The following is a 22,857-nucleotide window of genomic DNA, read 5'->3' as shown; positions in this document are numbered from 1 at the left end:
ATCTGGAGACTCCTCTTACTATCCCGGGAGCTCCTCGCAAATTGGATTCCCTTTATAAAGTAATCCCCATTCCTGGTTTTGATAAACCACAGCTCTCTCATGAGTCTCTTCTTGTAGAATCCACCCTCAAGAAGTCCTTGGGAGCTAGTGTCTATGCCTCTGTCCCTCCTGGCAGAGAGGGTAAAGCCATGGACAAATTCAGTAAGCGACTTTACCAGAATGCGATGCTTGCTAATCGTTCTGGTAACTATGCTTTTCATTTTTCGTTTTATTTAAAGCATCTCCTTACCACCATGGCTTCCTTTGAGCAGTACCTTCCTGTGGGAAATCGTGAGGCTTTCCATCAGTGCTCTTCAGCTCTTTTCCAGCTCAGAAAATTCATGGTAAGGTCTATATATGACACTTTTGAGCTTACCTCTAGAGCAACAGCCATATCTGTAGCCATGCGCCGTTTGGCTTGGCTCAGAGTCTCTGAGCTTGATGTTAATCATCAAGACCGGTTGGCTAATGCCCCTTGTTTAGGGGATGAGCTGTTCGGAGATTCTATGGACTCAACGACCCAGAAGCTCTCGGCTCATGAAACCCGCTGGGATACCCTTCTTAAGACTAAGAAAAAACCTCCACCTTCACGGCCATTCAGACACCAAACGGCCTATCAGCGGCGTTTTGTGGCTCGCCCCTTGCAGCCTTCCACTCAGCAACCTAGGAGGCAGCGGCAACAGCAGCGGCAAACACCTAGGCCTCAGCAGCAACAACCAGCTAAGCAGCCTCCTCCACAAAAATCGACTCAGCCCTTTTGACTTGATACTCGAGGGCATAGCCAGCGTTCAACCATCTCCTCTCCTCCCTCAACCGATAGGAGGACGACTGTCTTTCTTTCTCAGCCGGTGGGAAGTTATCACTTCGGACCAGTGGGTCCTCAACATCATCCGCCACGGCTACTCTCTCAACTTTCACACCCTTCCGGGCCAAAGTCTACCAAAAGAGTCTGCTTTGCACACTCCTCAATCTGCCCTCCTTTGTCAGGAGGTTCAGTCCCTCCTGCTTCTGAACGCCATAGAGGAAGTTCCTCTGGACCAAAGAGGGCAAGGATTCTACTCCCGGTATTTTCTAGTACCCAAGAAAACAGGAGACCTCAGATCTCAACAAATGTTTGGTCAAAGAAAAATTCAAGATGCTATCTCTAGCTACGCTTTATCCTCTCCTCGATCACAACGACTGGCTATGCTCTCTCGATCTCAAAGAGGCCTACACTCACATTCCAATTCATCCGGCCTCCAGACAGTACCTTCGTTTCATGATCAATCACTGTCATTACCAATACAGAGTGCTCCCCTTCGGTCTTGCCTCCTCTCCAAGAGTGTTCACAAAATGTCTGGTAGTGGTGGCAGCGTTTCTACGCTCCCACCACCTTCAGGTTTTTCCCTACCTGGACGATTGGTTAATCAAGGCCATTTCATCTCAAACTGTTCTTCTGGCCACCAACCAGACCATCTTTTTTCTACAACTTCTGGGGTTCGAAATCAATATACCCAAGTCTCACCTTCTGCCTACGCAGAGACTTCAATTCATTGGAGCGGTACTGGACACGGTCCAGATGAGAGCCTTTTTGCCGGACAACCGTCTTCACAACCTCCAATCGCTCTGTCAGCAGGTGCTGTCCCAGCACTCCATTTCTGCAAAGCAGATGATGATTCTCTTGGGTCACATGGCCTCCACAGTTCATGTCACACCCCTGGCGCGGCTTCACCTGCGCACTCCTCAATGGACCCTGGCTCTCCAGTGGTCTCAAGCGACAGACTCTTGCTCACGACACATATCTGTGACATCGTCTCTTCGTCAGTCTCTGCAATGGTGGTTGATATCCTCAAATCTCTCCAGGGGCCTTCTGTTCCATCTGCCTCCTCATCATCTGGTCATCACCACCGACGCCTCCCCTTATGCATGGGGAGCTCATCTGAACGAGTTCCAAACTCAGGGCCTTTGGACTCCTCAGGAAAAGAAGCATCACATCAATTTCCTGGAACTCAGGGCAATATTCTATGCCCTCAAGGCCTTCCAACACCTTCTATTTCCTCAAGTCCTTCTAATTTGCACAGACAACCAGGTGGCTATGTACTACATCAACAAGCAAGGGGGAACGGGCTCTCGCCTCTTATGCCAGGAAGCCCAGAGAATCTGGTCTTGGGCGTCCTCGCGCCACTTATTCCTGAAAGCAATTTATATTCAGGGAGAACAGAACTTCTTAGCGGACAAGCTCAGCAGAGTTCTCCAACCCCACGAATGGACTCTCGACCCATCGACTCTACAGTCCATCTTTGCACAATGGGGCACTCCTCAGGTGGACCTTTTTGCAGCTCCTCACAATCATCAGTTGCCCCAATTCTGCTCCAGACTTTACTCTCCTCACCGTCTGACAGCGGATGCGTTTCTTCTGGATTGGTCCAATCTATTCCTTTATGCTTTCCCTCCTCTGCCTCTCATGCTTCGGACCTTGTTCAAACTAAAGAGGGAACGAGCCACCATGATCCTGATTGCTCCACGGTGGCCCAGACAGCATTGGTTCTCCCTTCTACTTCAACTCAGTTCCAGGAATCCATTTCTACTTCCACTGTTTCCATCTCTGCTTACACAGGATCAGGAAACCCTCCTCCATCCCAACCTGCAGTCTCTACACCTGACAGCTTGGTATCTCTCGGGCTGACTTCAGCTGATCTTTTGTTATCTCAGCCTGTTCGCTCCATCCTGGACGCCTCCAGGAAACCAGCCACTCTACAATGTTACCATCAAAAGTGGACGAGGTTTTCTTCTTGGTGCCTCCTACATCATCATGACCCCAAGTCTCTTGCAGTGGAACCTCTATTGGATTATCTGCTTTCTCTGTCTACTTCTGGTCTCAAGTCTACTTCCATCAGAGTTCATCTCAGTGCCATTACGGCCTTTCATGAGCCGGTCCAGGGGAAACTCCTTTCAGCTCATCCCCTGGTCTCCAGATTCATGCGAGGTCTTTTCAATTTGAAACCACCTCTCAAAGCACCTCCGGTGATCTGGGATCTGAACGTGGTTCTTTCCGTCTTGATGAAGCCTCCATTTGAACCCTTGGCTACTGCCTCTTTCAAGTTTCTCACTTGGAAGGTACTTTTTCTTATTGCTCTCACCTCTGCCAGGAGGGTCAGTGAGCTCCATGCACTAGTTTCTGATCCACCTTTCACTGTCTTTCATCACGACAAGGTGGTTCTACGTACACATCCAAAGTTTCTCCCTAAGGTTGTTTCTGAGTTCCATCTCAACCAATCTATTGTACTACCTGTTTTTTTCCCTAAACCTCACTCTCATTCCGGGGAACAGGCTCTTCATACTTTGGACTGTAAGCGGGCTTTAGCTTACTATTTAGACCGTTCTAAGCCCCACAGATCATCCCCCCAACTTTTTCTGTCCTTTGATCCTAATAAGTTGGGACGTCCTGTTTCTAAGCGTACGCTATCTAATTGGCTTGCTGCGTGCATTTCATTCTGCTATGCTCAGTCCGGACTGACACTGGAAGGTTCTGTCACGGCACATAGAATTAGAGCTATGGCAGCATCTGTAGCTTTCCTCCGTTCCACACCCATTGAGGAAATCTGCAAAGCTGCTACGTGGTCCTCAGTCCATACTTTTACATCTCATTATTGTCTGGATACTTTCTCCAGACGGGATGGACATTTCGGCCAATCTGTTTTGCAAAATTTGTTTTCCTAATGGCCAACCTTCCCTCCATCCCTCTTTTTGTTAGCTTAGAGGTCACCCATCAGTCAAGAATATGCTGCCTGCTTGTCCTGGGATAAAGCACAGTTACTTACCGTAACAGGTGTTATCCAGGGACAGCAGGCAGATATTCTTGCGTCCCACCCACCTCCCCGGGTTGGCTTCTTAGCTGGCTTATCTTAACTGAGGGACCGCGCGTCGGGGTCGGGCGGGAAGGCACTCGCGCATGCGCGGTGCGGTCTCTAGAACTTTCCAAGTTCTTAGAGTGCAATCACTCTAAAAGTGTCCGTACCGGGGCTCCGTCGGTGCCGTCACCCATCAGTCAAGAATATCTGCCTGCTGTCCCTGGATAACACCTGTTACGGTAAGTAACTGTGCTTTCTGGCATGGATAGCTCTTAACATCTTCCTCAGTAAAGATCAAAGCAAAGATCTAATTTGATTCTTTGAGCTATAGCTTTGTCTTCCCCATGCCCCTTTTTACTACATGAGGAGGTAATGGTCCAGTTGAGTTTCTCACAAGCTACCTCCTTCTAATGAAAAAGTTTTTGAGTTTGTTTGTAGGTTTTTTGTTTTCCGCCTCTGCGGCAAACAAACTTTTCAAATTGTTCACTGCCCTTATCAACATGTTACACTAAATTACACTCTACTATTCAGGTTCAAAACAGTAACTATAAGAGCAACTGGACAATAACTTAGAATTACATCAAAATATAAAATCAACCGATAACAGGACAAACTATAAATATTAATTAAAATAACATATGGCATTAGTTTTGTTGCTGCGCAAGGAAGCACGACTTTGGCTTGTGCCTTAGGCACTGCATTGATAACTGCATCATGTCTGTCACAGATGGGTGGTGCAAGCTTCTATGCCCAGCCCAATGCAGGGTGGTAAAAGCATAGTTCAGCAAGATAACTACTCACAGTAGCTTAGAAGAAGATGGTAAAGCTAACAACAGCTTTAGGCACTGAGGAAAGCTCTGCTTTGCTGTCCTGCTGATAATAGCATGGCATCTGATGTCATAGATGGGCGGAGCAAGCTTCCACGCCCTGATGGAGTTGGTGGTAACAGAGCCCATGGGTACTTGGGTGTCTATGGATCCACACTGCAGCTCAATAATGGGAGGATCTGGCTGCTTTAATGCAACCTTATCTTGATATCTAGTGATGGTCAGCTTAATTACAGCATCAAAGTGAGCAGTTCAGGTAAATGAAAGCAAGAGCAACTTGGTTAAAAGTACATCTAGCTCACCAGTGTTTCATCCTACTGTAAACAGAAAACATCAGTCACAGACCAACAGCTTTGCTGCTAGTAAGGAATTTCAAATGAAGAGGGGGGGAATTCTTGGGTGACTGAGGATTAATGGTACCAGATGCCATCCCTACTTCTGATTTTGTGTTGGAAGCCCAAAAGGAGAAGGAAAATAGCCAAGTGAAAAAACATACTTAACATTATAAAGTCCAGATGTTTAGATTTTTTTTTTTCTGAGGCCTATCAGATTCTTGCAGATTTTCTGTAAATAATGTGAAAGAAAATGAGCAGTTAATACAAGGGTTTGTCAGGATGTTTACTCTGAATATTAGCTCCTATTTTCATTTTTCTATTTTCCTTCCCCATATATTTGGTTTTATTCTTTGTTTTTCCATAACTTTTTATACTGTTAAGTATATACCCTTACATCCCTCATAAGGGATAAGAGGATATTGGTGGGAAAGGTATACGTAGGGAGGAATTGTTAAAAAGGGTTGGAAGGAAGGGATTAGCTTGGAAATTGATTGCTAATGTTTATGAAGCTTGCTAAAGAAGTGTATACGTTATGTGTTTCATGGTTGTAAGGTTGAATTGCTCTATGAAACTTCAGCTTTAATAAAACAAGACATCCATATAAGTATTCACCAATATTTTTGATGACAAGATTCTTAAAATAGTTTTCAAACATTTTAAATGAATTAAGAATAGTGGAGTTCAACTGAAGTAACTGATATCAGCTAAACCTGCAACATTTTAAAACACTTCATACACACAAAAATATAGGGCTTTATTTTTTTGCCTGGAGCATTATTTGAAAGTTTGAACCCGATTTAGAAGTTTTGGCTTTGACTACGCTAAACTGAGTGAATACATGTATGTCTGCAGAAGCACTCAAAGCTAAAAGGGAGAATATTACACATTTAGGTTTGATGCTAAAAATAAGCATTTCAGGTTAAAGTGCTTGTTGATATTAGGGCTGTGGCATCATTTGTACTGATTCTAACACAAGCGTTAAAATAATTTATTTTTTTTTTTAAAAGATAAATTTATCATCTTTTACAAATATATACATATTTTTGTCCTCTATATCTTAGGTTATATTCACCTGTACTTTTAGGTACAGATCAAAGAATTTAAAAGCTAATATCAGTAGGAGTCGGAGCTGGAGTTAAGTCAGACAGTAGGAAAATAGGGGAGACAGAGTCAAAGGTTTTGTGTACCAATGCCTTAGCCCTGCTTGGTATTTGTTTCACTTCAAAGTACTTGCCAGCTGACTTTTTTAAAAGATTTAGAGCTCCTTTTACTAAAGTGCAGTAACAAATTTAGCGTGCTAAATGCTAAGAAGCCCGTTTTATTCCTGTAGGCTTCTTGTTAGTGCACCTTAGTAAAAGGACCCCTAGACCCTTAGCTCTATCGAGCGGGGATTGTCTCTTACATGTTTTAACAACGTACAGCGCTGCATACATCTGGCAGCGCTATAGAAAAAAGTAGTAGTACTTCTTTTTCCCCCTTTGTAAACAATCATTATGTGAATGGCATTGAACTGGTTGATCCATATGTGCTCAACACCTTGTATATAAGGTACGCAATACTGGGTCGTATCAAAGATTCATCAAGCCCAGTATCTTGGCACTTGACAGTAGTCAGTCAGGCCACAAGTATCTGACAAGATTCCAAAAAGATCAATTTCTTGCATCTTACACCCAGGGACAAATCATAGCTTTTGTTCTCAAGTCTATCTGGTTAATTTTCTTCCAGGAGGTAATCAAACCCTGTATAAACCAAACACATTCTTCATAACAACAGACATATAATTTTAACTGAATGAGGTCCAGGAAATCGAGCTACTTTTTTTTTTTTGAGGGGGGGGTGTGTGTCAAGATTTTGTCTTGTGGTAAAACTGTAAGCATGTTGTTTGGAGATGGATAAAAAAAAACCTGCAGTTCTGATTTGACCCCCCCCCCCCCAGCTTGCCATTACATAATTTTTGTTGAGGTGTTAGTAATCAATATGCAGGAGAAAATCTGAAGGTGAAGTTAAGGAATAACCATGATTTTTTTTTCCTGCAACTTAAGTTTTGCTCTTGATAAAGCCAGGATCTACAGGCATAGACATTACTAATTTTTATGTAGAATGGGAAGCAGCAGAACACTAGTGTTCTTTTTGTGATCTTAATTTGATTGCTATTCTAATCCTTAAGGAAGATTAAATACCAGCTGCTTTCCATGATGATAACCCCAGAATCTGAGCACACTGTAGTTGGTTTTTGGTCTGCATGTGATGTTATTCAGTTTCAAGACGGGGCTGATAGCAGCTGTCATGTCCAATGTTTGAAAAGTAAGAAAGGTTTCAGCAGAATCTGTCCTGACCTGTGTAATCTGGAAGCTTTGTTTTACAGTACCAAACGTTTCCCTGGTTATGACTCTGAAAGTAAAGAATTCAATGCAGAAGTTCACCGCAAACACATTCTGGGACAGAATGTGGCAGACTATATGCGTTATCTGATGGAGGAAGATGAAGAAACGTACAAAAAGCAGTTCTCGCAGTACATTAAGAACACCATCATGCCAGACATGGTAAGGAATTCTCTCAATTACATTTTTATGAAGTGCAGTACAGTATTTGCTTTTGGTTTGTTTGACCCAATCACAATCTCTAGTTCATCCTAAGTCCTCTATTTGCTGATCCTGTGTTGAGCAAAATATTGATTGGGCTCTTTTTCTGCCTATGATCTCATTAAATCTGTAACACTCAGAGCATTGTAGATAGAGTACATTGTAGGGCAGTGCAGAGTACATTTAAATTCAAGTATGAATATGACTGGCGAAAGTTTTTATATTGTCAGAAGAACATAGCTGTGAGAAATGTATAATGATTGTTGTCATATTTCTAGATGGAAGATATGTATAAAAATGCTCATACTGCTATAAGAGAGAATCCTGCTCATGAAAAGAAACCCAAGCGAGACGTAAAAACAAAGAGGTATTGTACAAAATTTTTTACACTTCCACAGGGAGTATATTAAACTGAGTAAAAACCTAAGAGCGTACATCCCAATAATTAAATATTTTTTATTTAGTTTCCTATGTTTGGGATATTTTTGTATTTTAGGACTAGCATTGTTGATAGTGTTCATTAGTGCTGCCCAATTCACAATTCGGGTGAATAGATTCAAATTGATTTAAAAACAAAAAAAAAAATCAGCCTCCCGATTCAGTGACTGACCCTCCCCCCTTGCCCCCTAAAGCAGGAGCGGCAGCACTGCCTCTTGCTGGCCAGCCGCTGCCGCTCCAGCTTTAGAGGGCGAGGAGGGAGGGTCAGTTGGGAAGTACTGTGGTGTCCGGCTTCCCCCCCTGGCCTCGTGCGCATCCATTTACCTAATTCCAGCAGCAGAGCAGCCTGCAGAGAGGATCGCTTGTGCTAGCGATCTTTGCAGACTGACATTGGCCTCTGGAGCTGCTGTTACCTCTACCGCAATCCTGCCTCTGTCGTCAGAGGAGGCGCGGAACTGTGGCAGAGGGAAGGCCTCCGGAGGCCGATGGCAGCCTGCAAAGATCGTTAGCACCGGCGATCCTCTCTGCAGGCTGCTCCGCTGCTGGAATTAGGTAAATGGAAGAGCGAGAGGCCGGGGGAAACACACAGGCCTTCGAGGGGGGTGCAATCCTTCAAAAGGGGTGGTGCAGGCCTTCAGGGATACAGTCCAGGCCTTCAGGGGGACAAAATGGTGGAAACAATTATAAAAAAAAAAAATAGTGGTACACATAGGCAAACAAGATTTAATGAGACGGAGTCAGCATGGGTTCAGCTGAGGGAGATCTTGCCTCACCAATTTGCTTGACTTCTTTGAAGGTGTGAGTAAACGTGGGTAAAGGTAGTGTTCTTTCTTATTTCTAATCTTAATGTATATTTTCTGTAAACCGCTTAGAACCTAACGGATGTAGCGGTATATAAGAAATAAATTACATTACATTACATTGTGTATCTAGATTTTATCCCAGGACAAGCAGGCAGGTATTCTCACTAGTGAGTGACGTCATCCGACGGAGCCCCGATGCGGACCTCTCACAAGCATATTTGCTTGTAGAAACTTTAGAAGTTTCGAGTCGCCCACACTGCGCATGCGTGAGTGCCTTCCTGCCCGATGCATCGGACGTGTCTCCTCAGTTCTTACTTTTCCGCGGAGCCGAGAAGTCCGTCTTCGACTCTCTGCGTGAAGTATCTTCCCTTGTGCCTTCTAGGTCCGCGGTTTTGGGTTCTTTTTCCTTATAATCGTTGGTTTTCATCGTGTTTTATTGTGGGTTTTTTGGTGTTTTTTTTAAATTTGGCCTATCACCGGTTTTAAGAAGTGTGTCAAGTGCCAGCGCGCGATTTCGCTGAAGGACCCTCATCAACACTATATTCAGTGTCTCGGGCCTCAACTTTCCGAAATCGTGCCGGCCTTGCTCCACGCTTACAGCACGTACGTTCAAGCAGCACTGCATCTTGTGGGAGTCACTGTTCAGCATGGAGGCTGCGACGGAGTTGTCATCATCAACGAGTGCCACACCTTCGACTTCGCCTCGACTCTTCCGTCGTCCACCTCTGCAACCTCGAGTCTCCTCAAGCCTGCTTCGTTTGTGCCGGCTTCGACTCCAACGCCTGCTGCGGTGCCTTCCTCCGTCTCTTCAGGTCAGGTAGCACAGCAGCCCATTACCCCGTGGTGCTAAAGGTGCCCAAGACTTCTAAGTCCAAGCGCCAGGGAGCGCAAAGCCCGTGCAGGAGGTCCCATTGCGGATGCGGATCCCTCCTTGCTGGCTTCGTTCCAGACCTTGCTGGAGAAGCAGTTCATCGAGCTCTTCACCACTATGGGGCCGAAACTTTTCTCCCAACTCCCGCCTGGGCATGCGGGGGCCTCCCGCGAGGTTGAGCCGCCTCCGGTGTCTCCACGGCGTAACTCACGCTACAGGGAGCCGAGTCTCTGCGAGTGTCTGGTCTGGAATCGATGCATGCATCGCAAGGAGCAGAGTCTTTGCCCATGCCTCCACTGGAACCGATTCCCTCGATGCAAGGAGTAGAGTCTTTGCGAGAGCCTCATCTGGACTCGATGCCGAGTCTCGAGGCTTGGCGGGTGCCTCGAGATGCTTCCGTCCAACCACCTCTGCTTCGATCCACTGCCTCCAGCCCCATTCACTCGCTGGAAGCCTCGACGGTGCCTCGCTTGCCTCGGCGGTCGAGGCCTGCTTCCAGGCACAGTTCTGGCCATCGCTCGAGGCATTCTTCGGGCCATTCATCGAGGCATGCCTCGCCTTGTAGGAAGCAGCCTTTCCTCGAATACTTACCGCCGGCTTCTTCACCTCCTCCTATGCCGGAGCTCGAGGACACCGTGGGATCTTTTTCTCCCTGCCGATCTCCGGCCTCGTTGGATCCAGAGGCCTCGACATCTTCCAGTCCTTCTCGAGGACCGGCTCTGGCTGACCAGCTGTCTTTCTCTTCGTTCCTTCGACAGATGGCTGTGGATCTCGACATTAACCTGGACTCGGAGGTCCAAATTTTCCAAGGAATATCTGGAGACGATGCATCTCCCTCAACCGCCTGCTGAGTCTCTCCGGCTTCCTCTGCATAAGCTGCTGGACCAGACCTTCATGCGCTGTTTTGAAACACCTTACTCCATACCAGCTGTTCCCGGAAAATTGGATGCCAGGTACCGCATGGTACACCATAAAGGATTTGATGGGGCCCAACTCTCTCATCAATCCCTCTTGGTGGAGTCCTCGTTGAAACGGTCTCATCCCTCCCAGGTCTATGCCACCGACCCTCCAGGCCAGGAGGGCAAGACCATGGACAGGTTTGGCAGGCGCATCTACAAGAACTTGATGATGGCCTCTCGAGTCCTCAATTATAGTTTTCATTTTGCAACCTACTTCGAGTTTTTCCTCTCAGTTCTGCAAAAGTTTCTGCCTTATGTGGACTCTCAAGCTCGGTTCGAGTACCACGAGGTTCTGGCGTCGTTGTCCCAACTGCTACTGCAGATGATGCAGTCATCTTACGATGCTTTTGAGCTCTCTGCCAGGGCTGCTGCTTGTTCGATGGCCATGCGACGCCTGGCGTGGCTTCGGACCATCGATATGGACCCGAACCTTCAGGACCGGCTTGCTAATGTCCCGTGTGCTGGAGCCGACCTCTTTGATGAATCCATCGAGGCGGCGACCAAGAAGCTATCGGATCATGAGAAGTCTTTCCAGTCAATTCTCCGTCCGAAGCCCAAGCCTGCTCCTCCTCGTCCTTCACGTCCGCCTCTGATCTACCAGCGGCGTTACCCACCGAAACAGGCGCCTACCATCTGTCAGCCTGTTAAGATACAGCACCCGCAGAAGCCACAGCAAAAACCTCAAACTTCTGCTGTCCCCAAGGCTCCTCAGCCCTTTTGACTGTCTTGTAGAGAGCATAACTTCCACCGTTCTGCCCTCCCCTGTTTTTCCCATCGGAGGTCGTCTCCATCATTTTTATCATCGATGGACGACAATTACCACCGACCTCTGGGTCCTTTCCACCATAAGGGAGGGGTACTCTCTTCAGTTCAACCAAGTTCCTCTGGAACATCTTCCAAGAGAGTATCCTTCCAACTTAACCCAGACTGCCCTTCTTCTTCAGGAAGCTCAGGCTTTGCTCCGGCTCCGGGCTGTCGAGCCAGTCCCTTTGGACCAACAGAACAAGGGGTTTTACTCCCGGTACTTCCTTGTTCTGAAGAAGACGGGCGATCTGCGTCCTATTTTGGACCTCAGGGTGCTCAACAAGTTTCTGGTCAAAGAAGTTTCGCATGTTAACCCTGGCTTCTCTTTATCCCCTCCTCGAGCAGAACGACTGGTTATGCTCTCTGGATATCAAGGAGGCCTACACTCATATTCCCATCCATCCGGCCTCCCGGCAATACCTCCGATTTCGGGTGAGACATCTTCATCTTCAATATCGAGTGCTTCCCTTCGGCCTGGCTTCGTCTCCCAGAGTCTTCACCAAGTGCCTGGTTGTAGTGGCCACAGCACTCAGGAACCACGGTCTACAGGTGTTTCCCTACCTCGACGACTGGCTCATCAAGGATTCCACATCTCGGGGAGTCGTCTGGGCGACCCGACAGATGATCTGGTTCCTGCAGAGTCTGGGGTTCAAGATCAACTTTCCAAAATCCCATCTGCAACCTTCCCAGACTCTTCCCTTCATAGGAGCTGTTCTGGATACCATCCAACTCCGAGCGTTCCTGCCTCCACAACATCTGGATGCTCTTCTTCGCCTTTGTCATTCAGTGTCCTCTCGCCCGTCCATCTCGGCGAGACACATGATGGGTTCTTCTGGGCCACATGGCCTGTACAGTACACGTGACTCCTTTTGCCAGACTTCACCTCAGGATTCCTCAGTGGACCCTGGCATCTCAATGGACGCAAGTATCCGACCCTCTGACTCGCCACATCCAGGTCACTCCTGCTCTGACACAGTCTCTTCGCTGGTGGATGCTCTCTTCCAATCTCTCCAGAGGTTTGCTGTTTCACACGCCTCCCCATCAGAAGGTTCTCACGACCGACTCCTCGACCTATGCTTGGGGGGCTCATCTGGATGGTCTGCGCACTCAAGGCTATTGGACCAGTGCGGACCGCATGTGTCGCATCAATCTCCTGGAACTCAGAGCGATTTTCAATTCCCTCAGTACTTTTCAGCATCTCCTTCACGACATAATGGTTCTCATTCGCATGGACATCCAGGTCGCCATGTATTATGTCAACAAACAGGGAGGCTTGGGATCGGCCTCCCTCTGTCAGGAAACTCTGAAAGTTTGGGATTGGGCAATTCGCCACAACACCTTCCTCAAAGCTGTCTACATTCAGGGGGCGGACAATGCCTTGGCGGACAACTTAAGTTGTCTTCTACAGCTTCACAAATGGACTCTCCATTCCACGCCCCTTCATCACATCTTCTCTCTGTGGGGAACGTCTCAGATAGACCTCTTTGCAGCCCCCCACAACTTCAAACTGCCTCAGTTCTGCTCCAGGATCTACACTCCTCACTGCCTCGAGGCAGATGCTTTTCTTCTGGACTGGAGGAATCTCTTTCTGTATGCGTTTCCTCTCATTCAAAAGACTCTAGTCAAGTTCAAGTTGGACCGGGCCACCATGATTCTAATTGCTTCTCGGTGGCCCAGACAACCTTGGTTCTCCCTTCTACTTCAACTCAGCAGCAGGGAGCCCTTCCTTCTACCAGTGTTTCCATCTCTGCTTACGCAGCATCAGGGGTCTCTGCTTCATCCCAACCTGCAGTCTCTGCACCTGACAGCTTGGTTCCTCTCAACATAGTTCCTCTTCAGTTTCTCAAGCTGTGCGGGATGTTTTAGAAGCTTCACGGAAGCCTGCTACTAGACAATGCTATTCCCAAAAATGGACTAGATTTTCTACTTGGTGCTTTTCTCAACGCAAGGAACCTCAACATGCCTCCTTGTCCTCTTGTTTTGGACTATCTTTTGCACCTATCTCATTCTGGCCTCAAGTCTATCTCGATCCGAGTCCATTTGAGTGCTATTGCTGCTTTCCATCAGCCTCTTCAAGGGAAACCTCTTTCTGCTCATCCGGTGGTTTCCAGATTCATGAAAGGACTTTTCCATGTCAATCCTCCCCTCAAACCGCCTCCAGTGGTTTGGGACCTCAATGTTGTTCTTTCTCAACTTATGAAGCCTCCATTTGAACCTCTTAACAGGGCTCCTCTGAAATATCTCACTTGGAAAGTGGTGTTTCTCATTGCCCTCACTTCTGCTCGTCGAGTTAGTGAGCTTCAAGCATTGGTTGCGGATCCACCTTTTACAGTGTTTCATCATGACAAGGTGGTCCTTCGCACTCATCCCAAATTCCTCCCCAAGTTGGTCTCGGATTTTCATCTGAATCAATCCATTGTTCTTCCTGTGTTTTTTCCAAAACCTCATTCTCATCCTGGAGAATCAGCTCTTCACACTCTGGACTGTAAACATGCTTTGGCTTTCTACCTGGAACGCACCAAACCACACAGATCTGCTCCTCAACTTTTCATCTCCTTTGATCCGAACAAGTTGGGATGTCCCATCTCTAAGCGTACCATCTCCAACTGGATGGCGGCTTGTATCTCCTTCTGCTATGCCCAGGCTGGATTACCCCTTCACAGTAAAGTCACAGCCCATAAGGTCAGAGCAATGGCAGCTTCTGTAGCCTTCCTCAGATCAACACCGATTGAGGAGATTTGTAAGGCTGCTACTTGGTCCTCGGTTCACACCTTCACCTCTCATTATTATCTGGATACCTTCTCCAAACGGGATGGACAGTTTGGCTAAACAGTATTGCAAAATTTATTCTCCTAAGTTGCCAACACTCCCACCATCCCATTGGGGTTAGCTTGGAGGTCACCCACTAGTGAGAATACCTGCCTGCTTGTTCTGGGATAAAGCAATGTTACTTACCGTAACAGTTGTTATCCAGGGACAGCAGGCAGCTATTCTCACGGCCCATCCACCTCCCCTGGGTTGGCTTCTCTGCTAGCTATCTGAACTGAGGAGACACGCCCGGTGCATCGGGCGAGAAGGCACTCGCGCATGCGCGATGTGGGCGACTCGAAACGTCTAAAGTTTCTACAAGCAAGTATGCTTGTGAGACGTCCTCATCGGGGCTCCGTCGGATGACGTCACCCACTAGTGAGAATAGCTGCCTGCTGTCCCTGGATAACAACTGTTACGGTAAGTAACATTGCTTTCAGAAAGCTTTTGATAATGTTCCTCATAAGAGGCTTCTGAGAAAATTAGATTCATGGGATAGGTGGCAAAGTTCAGTTATGGATTAGGAATTGGTTATCAGATAGAAAAGAGGGTAGGGTTAAATGGTCATTTTTCTCAAAGGTAGAGAGTAAACAGTGGAGTGCCGAAAGGGGTCTGTACTCGTACTGGTGCTATTTAACTTATTTATGAATGATCTGGAAATTGGAACGATGAGGTGATTAAATTTGCAGATGACACACTGTTCAAAGTTGTTAAAACGCATGCGGTTTGTGAAAAATTGGAAATTGGAAGACTGGGCATCCAAGTGGCAGATGAAATTTAATGTGGACAAATGCAAAATGATGCACATTGAGAAGAATAGCCCAAATCACAGTTACCGGATGCTAGGTTTCACCTTGGGGTTTAGCGCCAAGAAAAGGATCTAGGTGTCATCATAGACAATATGATGAAACCTTCCACCCAATGTAAGGTGGCGGCGGTCAAAAAAGCAAACAGAATGCTAGGAATTATTAAAAAAAGGTTAACAAGATTAAGAATGTTATAATGGTCCTGTATTGCTCCATGGTGCAACGTCATCTGGAGTACTGCGTTCAATTCTGGTCTCCTATTCTCAGGAAAAATATAGTGGCACTAGAAAAGGTTCAAAGAAGAGTGACCAAGATGATAAAGGTGATAGAACTCCTCGTATGAGGAAAGACTAAAAGGTTAGGGTAGCTTGGAAAAGAGATGGCTGAGGGAAGATATGATTAAAGTCTACAAAATCCTGAGTGGAGTAGAATGGATACAAGTGGATTGATTTTCACTCTGTCAAAAATTACAAAGACGACTTCCGGTGACGTCATCACCCTGAATGGCGGGTTAGAGCCGGAGCTCTGATCCTCGAGCGAACATTCCCCCGATCAGGAGCAGGCAAGCCGCGGTAGCGAGCGGGGCACCCGGTGAGCTGTGCGAGTGCAGCTGAGCGGCTTCAGAATATGCCGTCTAAAAAGAAACCCGACGAAGGGAGACCGCACGAGAAGGCGCCAGAAAAGAGCGGCCTGCGCCAGTCGCGCGGAGCCTCGTGCGCGTCCCAGCGTGAGTCCGGGGAGAGCGGGTCCGATGAAGAGTCGGAGAGGGGGTCTTCTCCGAGACTGCGGAGAATGGATTCATCTTCCGCAGCTGTGACTAAAGCAGACCTCCAGCAATGGGTCTGCGACATTAAGCAGGAAGTTGCTGGAGTCAAAGGGAAAATCCGGGATGCAGTAAAAGAAATCAAGAGGGACATAGCCGACCTCATGGGGAGAGTGGAGGAGACTGAAAGGAGAATGGGGGAGCAGGAGGAGGTGGTACAAAATTTGAGTGGGGCATTTGAGGCAGCCCAAAAGGACTGGCAGGACTGTTACCACCGGGTGGAGGATTTGGAAAACCGGTCCCGCCGGAATAATGTCCGCATCCGCGGTGTACCAGAATCGGCGAATTATGCAGATGCGGTGAAGGTGGTGCAGGAGATATATCACTCTCTCTTCTCCCTGGCTGACGACGGCGGAGAGCCCAGTGGGGTCTTGAAAGTGGACCGGGCTCATCGCACACTGGGACCCAAGCGAGATGACTATCCAAGGGACATTATTGCATGTCTCCACAATTATGCAGACAAGGAGCGGATGGTGCGCAAGGCCCGTGATCTGGGGTCGTTTGAGTGGAAGACCCATAAAGTGGAGGTGTTTCAGGACCTTTCTGCTATTACTTTGCAACGCAGGAGAGAGTTTCGCCCGATCGTGATGATCCTGAAGCAGAACAACCTCAGATATAGATGGCTGTTCCCCTTTGGGCTCCTTCTCACTATTAACGGTGTCCATAAGAAAGTGACCACTGTAGCGGAGGCTGGCAAACTGTTGCGGAAGGAGGGGATCCTTACTGGAGAGGTTCTGATGTCGGACCGGCAAGGGACCCAGCAGTCAGAGAAATTTCGCTGGAGAGAATGTGTGACCAGGTCCCGAAAGCCGGGTGCTGGTGGTCGAGCGGTGGAGGAACCATGTGGAAGAAGCGGAGCTGGACCTTCCAATGGCACTGGCGAGTGAGCAGTGGCGAGTGAACAATGGCGGATCCTGCTTGGCTGCACTTGGACAATTGGGACTGTCAATGCCTTGACTGGGCAGATGTGTGGCTGGGACTGTGTGGGGGGTTGGATGTGAGGGGTTTTCTTCATGGGGGTGAGTGTGAGAGGGTGCCTATGGGAGTGAGACTGAGGATGAATGCTTGTTGGGGGGCTGGGGAGGGGAGGGGGAATGGATGAGGGGTTCATGAGCTGGGGGGGGGTCACCCGGAGTCATGGAAGGGCTGAGGAGCAGGTGGATATGGGTAGGGTTGGGAGGGGGGTGGGGCTGGTGGGGGGTGGGGATAGGGGGATGGGTAGGTGACAGCATGGGCTTTTGGATCTGGAGTGGGGGGAAGGGGAAGAGGGGTGCAGGGTGTGGGGCAGGATTCTTGGGTCATGGGACCTGATTCTTTGAGATTGGGCAGTTTCAATGTTAAGGGCCTCAATATGCCACGTAAACGCCAGCTTTTGTTGAAGGAGTTGAAAAGGCTGCGTATTGATATCAGCTTCATTCAGGAAACTCATTTTGTGCGTCCTGGGGAGAAGCTGGTACAATATAGAGAATATCCGGGAAGGGTCTGGGCCTCTAATAGGACAGAAAGGAAAAAGGCAGGGGTGGGCATTTTGTTTGCTAAACGTCTTAAGATCGTGCCTGAACGGGAATGGAGGGATGAGCGGGGGCGCTGGGTGATTTGGGTGGGGCAGATAAATGAGGAGGTAGTCACCCTGGTGAATTTATATGCCCCGAATTCTAAACAGGGTTCTTTTTTCGATGAGGTATTGGCCAAGGTACTGCAGGTTAAGAAGGGGTCAGTGATTGTGGGAGGGGATTTTAATTTAGTTATGAATCCCAGGTGGGACTCTAAGGGGGTTGGAGGGGACCGGCTTAAGTCCGATAGGAAACGCCTTAGACACTTGGTTGACGTACTCAATATTGTAGATGGGTGGAGATCTCAGCATTGCATGGATAAAGATTATACATACTACTCCCCTGTTCATGGGGTCTATACTAGAATCGACATGCTATATCTGGATAAGGGATGGGGGGGTAGACTACTGGGGTCCTCCATTGGGGACATTGGCTGGTCAGATCATGCTCCCATTTGGATGGATGTGCGATGGGGAGCTTCGAGAGTAGGGGATCACTACTGGAGATTGAATGATAGTTTATTGAAAGATCCGCAGATGGTCCGCAAGGTGGAACAGGTTATTGAGGACTTTTTGGAGCATAATAATGTTGATTCCTACTCTCCGATAACAATATGGGAAAGTTTGAAGGCCGTACTGCAGGGGGAGCTTATTTCTATGGCCGCTCATAAAAAGAGGCTTCAATTGCAAAAGGAACGGAGTCTGAGAGAGACTTTACGTCAACTGGTAGATCAACATAAGAGGGGCCAGGGGGGAGCTCCCCTTGGGCTTCGGATAAGGGAAGTTCGGGCGGAATTGGGGAAGATGGAGGATAAGGAGATTCAATTCAATCTTGAACGTCTTCGTTTAAGGTTCTTTGAATCTGGTAATAGAGCAGGGAAATTGCTGGCTCATCGTCTGCGCCTGCAGCAGACGCAGTCTAATATTATGGCTATTAAGGATGGCTCGGGACAAACATTGACAGCTGAGGGGGCTATTCATGCACGATTTCGTGAATTCTATCAGCAGCTTTATACGCCAGAGAGTCAGGGGTCGGGGGAAGAAATTGGGAAGTATCTTCAGGATTTGGGCTTGGCATCCCTTACGGCCTGTGAAGCGCAGGGGCTGGATGAGGACATTACGTTGGAGGAGGTACATAATGTGATTAGACAATTGAGACCGGGGAAATCACCGGGCTTAGATGGGTTCACGGGGTTGTTTTACAAGAAGATGTCTACATTGGTGGCTCCATTGTTGGTGCGTTTATACAATAATCTGAGAGAGGGAGCCCAATTGCCCTTTTATATGCGGCTGGCTGGGATCACGATTTTACCAAAGCCAGGGAAGGATGCCACTCAGTGTGGGAGCTACAGGCCTATCTCACTGTTGGGTATTGATACCAAAATTCTGGCTCGAGTGCTGGCTGATCGTTTATCCCCTCACATGCCGACACTTATTCACCCAGATCAGGTGGGATTCATAGGGGGAAGGCAGGCGGCAGATGGAATCCGCAAAGTCTTGAACTTGATTTGGCAGGCCCGACGCAGTGGAGGTCCTTGGGTAGCAGTGGCGGTGGATGCCGAGAAGGCCTTTGACCGCGTGGATTGGCGTTTTATGGAGGCAGTTCTTCACCATGTAGGTCTGGGGGCCAGATATGTGTCTTGGATTCTGTCTTTGTATAACGGACCTCTGGCGTGTGTGAAAATTAATGGGGTATACTCTGCTCCTTTTGAGCTCAGGCGGGGAACGAGACAGGGTTGTCCGCTCTCACCTTTGCTTTTTGCTTTGGTGATTGAGCCTCTTGCGCAAAAGATCCGACTAGCCTCTGGGGTGAAGGGCGTACGGGTTCAAGGGGGTGAGCATAAATTGTCCTTATTTGCTGACGATATTTTAGCAATTGTGGAGGGCTCGGCGGAGTCCCTTAGATCCCTTCAGGATCTTATGACAGACTATGGGGCTTTATCAGGCTTTAAAGCCAATATGACAAAAACGGAGATACTTAATATATCGGTCCCGGTAGTGGATATTCCGTGTATTCAGAGGGTGGTGCCCTTTCGATGGGTTAAGGGCCCTATACGATATCTGGGTATTCAGTTGGGGGTGGATTGGACATCCCTATTTCAGCTTAACTATATTCCTTTGGTAGCATCCCTAGCTAGGGATATGGATCGGTGGGCCTCATTATATGTGTCTTGGATGGGGCGCATGGAGGTTATTAGGATGTTGGTACTGCCGAAGTTCTTATATTTTTTTCAGGTTTTGCCTATTGAGGTCCCTAGACAGTATCTTCTCCGATGGCAGCGGAACCTTTTACGATTCGTGTGGGGAGGTAGACGACCCAGGGTGGCTCAATGGGCCATGTTCAAGTTTAAAGCGGAAGGGGGTCTGGGACTCCCCCATTTGGAGCATTACTACCGCGCGGCTCAACTCCGAGCGGGAGTGGAGTGGCATGCGCCATCTTTGAAGTTGTGGGTGCAGGTAGAGCAGGGAGTTTTGAGTGGCTCGGGTGGGGCTCGTACCCTAGGGTCGCTTATGTGGGGGGACTTGGGGGCACGGGAGTTGGGAAGCATTTCTAACCCGTTTACTAATTGGACAATGAGGGTGTGGAAGGGAGAGGCTGGCAAACTCTTGGGTCGTAGTAAGGGGTTGCATCATTTACCATTGTGCACTGCCTCTGATTTCGTACCGGGCAGAGATGGGGGGATATTTGTGCGGTGGGCAAGGAAAGGGTTGCAGTACTTTGGCCAATTTATAGAGGGAGAGTCCATTTGTGCTTTTCCAGAGATCCAAAAGCTTTATCAGCTTGATTCTAAGGACCTCTTCCCGTATCTACAAGTGAAAAGTTATTTGCAGAAGGCTAAAAGGGCAGATGTTGCAGCTTATAGCTGTTCTGACTTTGAGCAGCTTTTGGGGTCCCCAGTGCGTAGAGGTTGCATTTCGCTGCTGTATAAATGGGTGCATCAGGATAAAGGCCGGAAGCCTTCGTATTTACTGGCTTGGGAAGGGGACTTGGGGCAGGTGTTTGAGGCATCTCTGTGGGAAACTATTTCGTATAGGATACATCATTTAGCTGTAGCCCCTATGTTGGTGGAGAATGCGCTTAAAATGCTGGTGCGCTGGTATCTCACCCCAGTGACTCTGAGCAAGATGTCCGCTACGGGCACAGACTTCTGTTGGAGGGGATGTGGGCAGCGGGGAACATTCTTTCATATGTGGTGGAGTTGCCCCTCCATTCAAGACTTCTGGAGCCAGGTGTTTAAGTATGTGGGGGCTCTCCTTCAAGTGCCTCTCGCGAAAAGAGCTGAGGTGGCCTTGTTGGGGTTTCCCTCTGGAGGGGTAGATGACACCCAGGATAGATTGGTGCGCTTGGCTTTTACAGCGGCTAGGCTGACTGTGGCTCAACACTGGCGCAGTACTGCTTCACCTACTTTGGCTCTGGTGCGAGAGAAATTGGGATGGGTGTGTGAGAAATATCGGCTCTCAGCCCTGTTGACTAGAAAATGGCAGCAATATCACGATATTTGGGGGAGATACCTGGCAATGGAGGGTTTGGGGATGAATAGTTCTGTTGTCAGCTGAGTTATTGGCTTCGGCCGGATGGGTTTTGTGGGGGTGTGTCTTCTTGGGGTTCTTACTGGGGGTCTGTGACCTTTGGTCCACTTCTTTTCTGATTTTTCTACTTTTCCTCACGTTGGGGTGTAATTGTGCCTATTGGTGGTGTTCTTGGGTTTTTGGGGGGAGCAGGGGGCTGTCACTAGGGGGGGAGGGGGGGGGGGGGGGGTGGGGGGGGTGACATCAGGAGATTTGTTGATCTGCAGATTGCCTGCCTGTATTGTAGTTGGATATTCCTGATGTTTTGCTGTGATGTTTTTCTCTTGTCATAAATAAACAGTTACAAAAAAAAAAAAATTATAAAGACTAGGAGACACTCGATGAAGTTACAGGGAAATACTTTTAAAACCAATAGGAGGAAATATTTTTTCACTCAGAGAATAGTTAAGCTCTGGAACGCATTGCCAGAGATTGTGGTAAGAGCAGATAACGTAGCTGGGTTTAAGAAAGGCTTGGACAATTTTCTGGAAGAAAAGTCTATAGTTTGTTATTGAGAGAGACATGGGGGAATCCACTGCTTGCCTTGGATCGGTAGCATAGAATATTGCTACTTCTTGGGTGTTGGCCAGGTAATAGGGACCTAGATTGGCTACCATGAGAATGGGCTACTGGGCTTGATGGACCATTGGTCTGACCCAGTAAGGCTATTCTTATGTTCTTATGCAAGTATGCATCGAACATTTTTATTAAGAGGGATAGATTTGATGGCAATAGGGAAAAAGAATCCTTGTTTTGAGTTGGATGCAGTAGATTCTCACAATATGGATGCACAGAAACTTGACATTAAACCATTAGTGCTCATTCGTGAACCTCTCATTTTGTTTTCTGTGGTCTTTTGTCCCTTCCTTAGAGCCTCTCCTTCCCCTAAAAATTCCTGATGGAAAAATGCAGGCCCAGTAGGTGTGATATATTGAACTCCTTTATAGTAGAGTGTTTTGATAGCACCATAAAGCAAGATTGCTTCATCCCTCCAGCTTACAGGATATAAGCATTGAGTGAAATGGTGTGGATATAAACAAAAGGTGTATCTTACATATTCATATTTCTTTCAAATCTAGGTGGAACCGTCCCAAACTTTCTTTGGCCCAGAGAAAGGACCGTATTGCTCAGAAGAAAGCAAGCTTCTTGAGAGCACAAGAAAATGCTGCAGAATAAGACTGCTTTTCTTTTGTACAAAGATTTTTGAAAAATTTCATCAAATAAATATATTGAAACATCAACTGTGTAATTTTTGTCTACTAGAGAACAAACTTTCAGTATTTGACACCGTAAATGGAACTGAAAAAATTGCTTTGTTTGTCCTCTTCTGCAAAACTATTTTCTTTGCATATCCAAGTTGCGTACAAAAAATGAAAAACAGAAGATCTGGTCAAATGTTTTCCCAGTGCTATTGAGTGACACTTTCCATCTCTTACTTGACACTGCTTGCTTCTGACAATGGTTTTAGGTTCCCTAATGTATACAGCACATTGGGCTTAGGCTATGCAGTAGGGATATCAGTTGTGATGTGTACTAATTGGTTCACAGTCATTCGCGCATGGGAACAAAGCTGCACCGACATTTGAGCCCAGACAATTGGACATAAAACTCCAGCACGCCGCTGGAAAAGTTAATTTTAAAGAGCTCCGACGGGGTGTGTGAGGGGGGGAACCCCCCCACAGTTTACTTAATAGTGTTCGTGCTGCCGTTGGGGGGGGGGGGGTTTGGAGGGTTGGAACCCCCATTATAGAGGAAACTTAACTTTTTCCCGATTTTATTTATTTTTTAAAGAAAAAGTTAAGTTTTCTGT

The 22,857-nt window shown here is 47.5% G+C and overlaps 1 protein-coding gene and 1 non-coding gene across 2 annotated transcripts in view; both read left to right on the top strand.

The window, feature by feature from the left end:
* The window catches only part of RPL5 (ribosomal protein L5), a 66,336-nt gene extending 44,048 nt beyond the window's left edge, over positions 1-22,288 (top strand). Inside the window, exons 6-8 of the mRNA XM_033916346.1 lie at positions 7,397-7,574; positions 7,892-7,980; positions 22,127-22,288. Coding sequence (XP_033772237.1) covers positions 7,397-7,574; positions 7,892-7,980; positions 22,127-22,223 — 364 coding nt within the window. The 3' untranslated portion in view covers positions 22,224-22,288. The remainder of the gene's footprint in view (positions 1-7,396; positions 7,575-7,891; positions 7,981-22,126) is intronic.
* LOC117346965 lies at positions 7,217-7,313 on the top strand. Its single transcript, XR_004536690.1, has one exon. It is a non-coding gene; the product is annotated as a small nucleolar RNA SNORD21 (small nucleolar RNA).
* Positions 22,289-22,857: the final 569 nt, after the last annotated feature.

The sequence above is a fragment of the Geotrypetes seraphini genome, chromosome 12, assembly GCF_902459505.1.
Source record: "Geotrypetes seraphini chromosome 12, aGeoSer1.1, whole genome shotgun sequence".
Classification (NCBI taxonomy): domain Eukaryota; kingdom Metazoa; phylum Chordata; class Amphibia; order Gymnophiona; family Dermophiidae; genus Geotrypetes; species Geotrypetes seraphini.
This window is presented reverse-complemented; position numbering and strand designations above follow the sequence as displayed.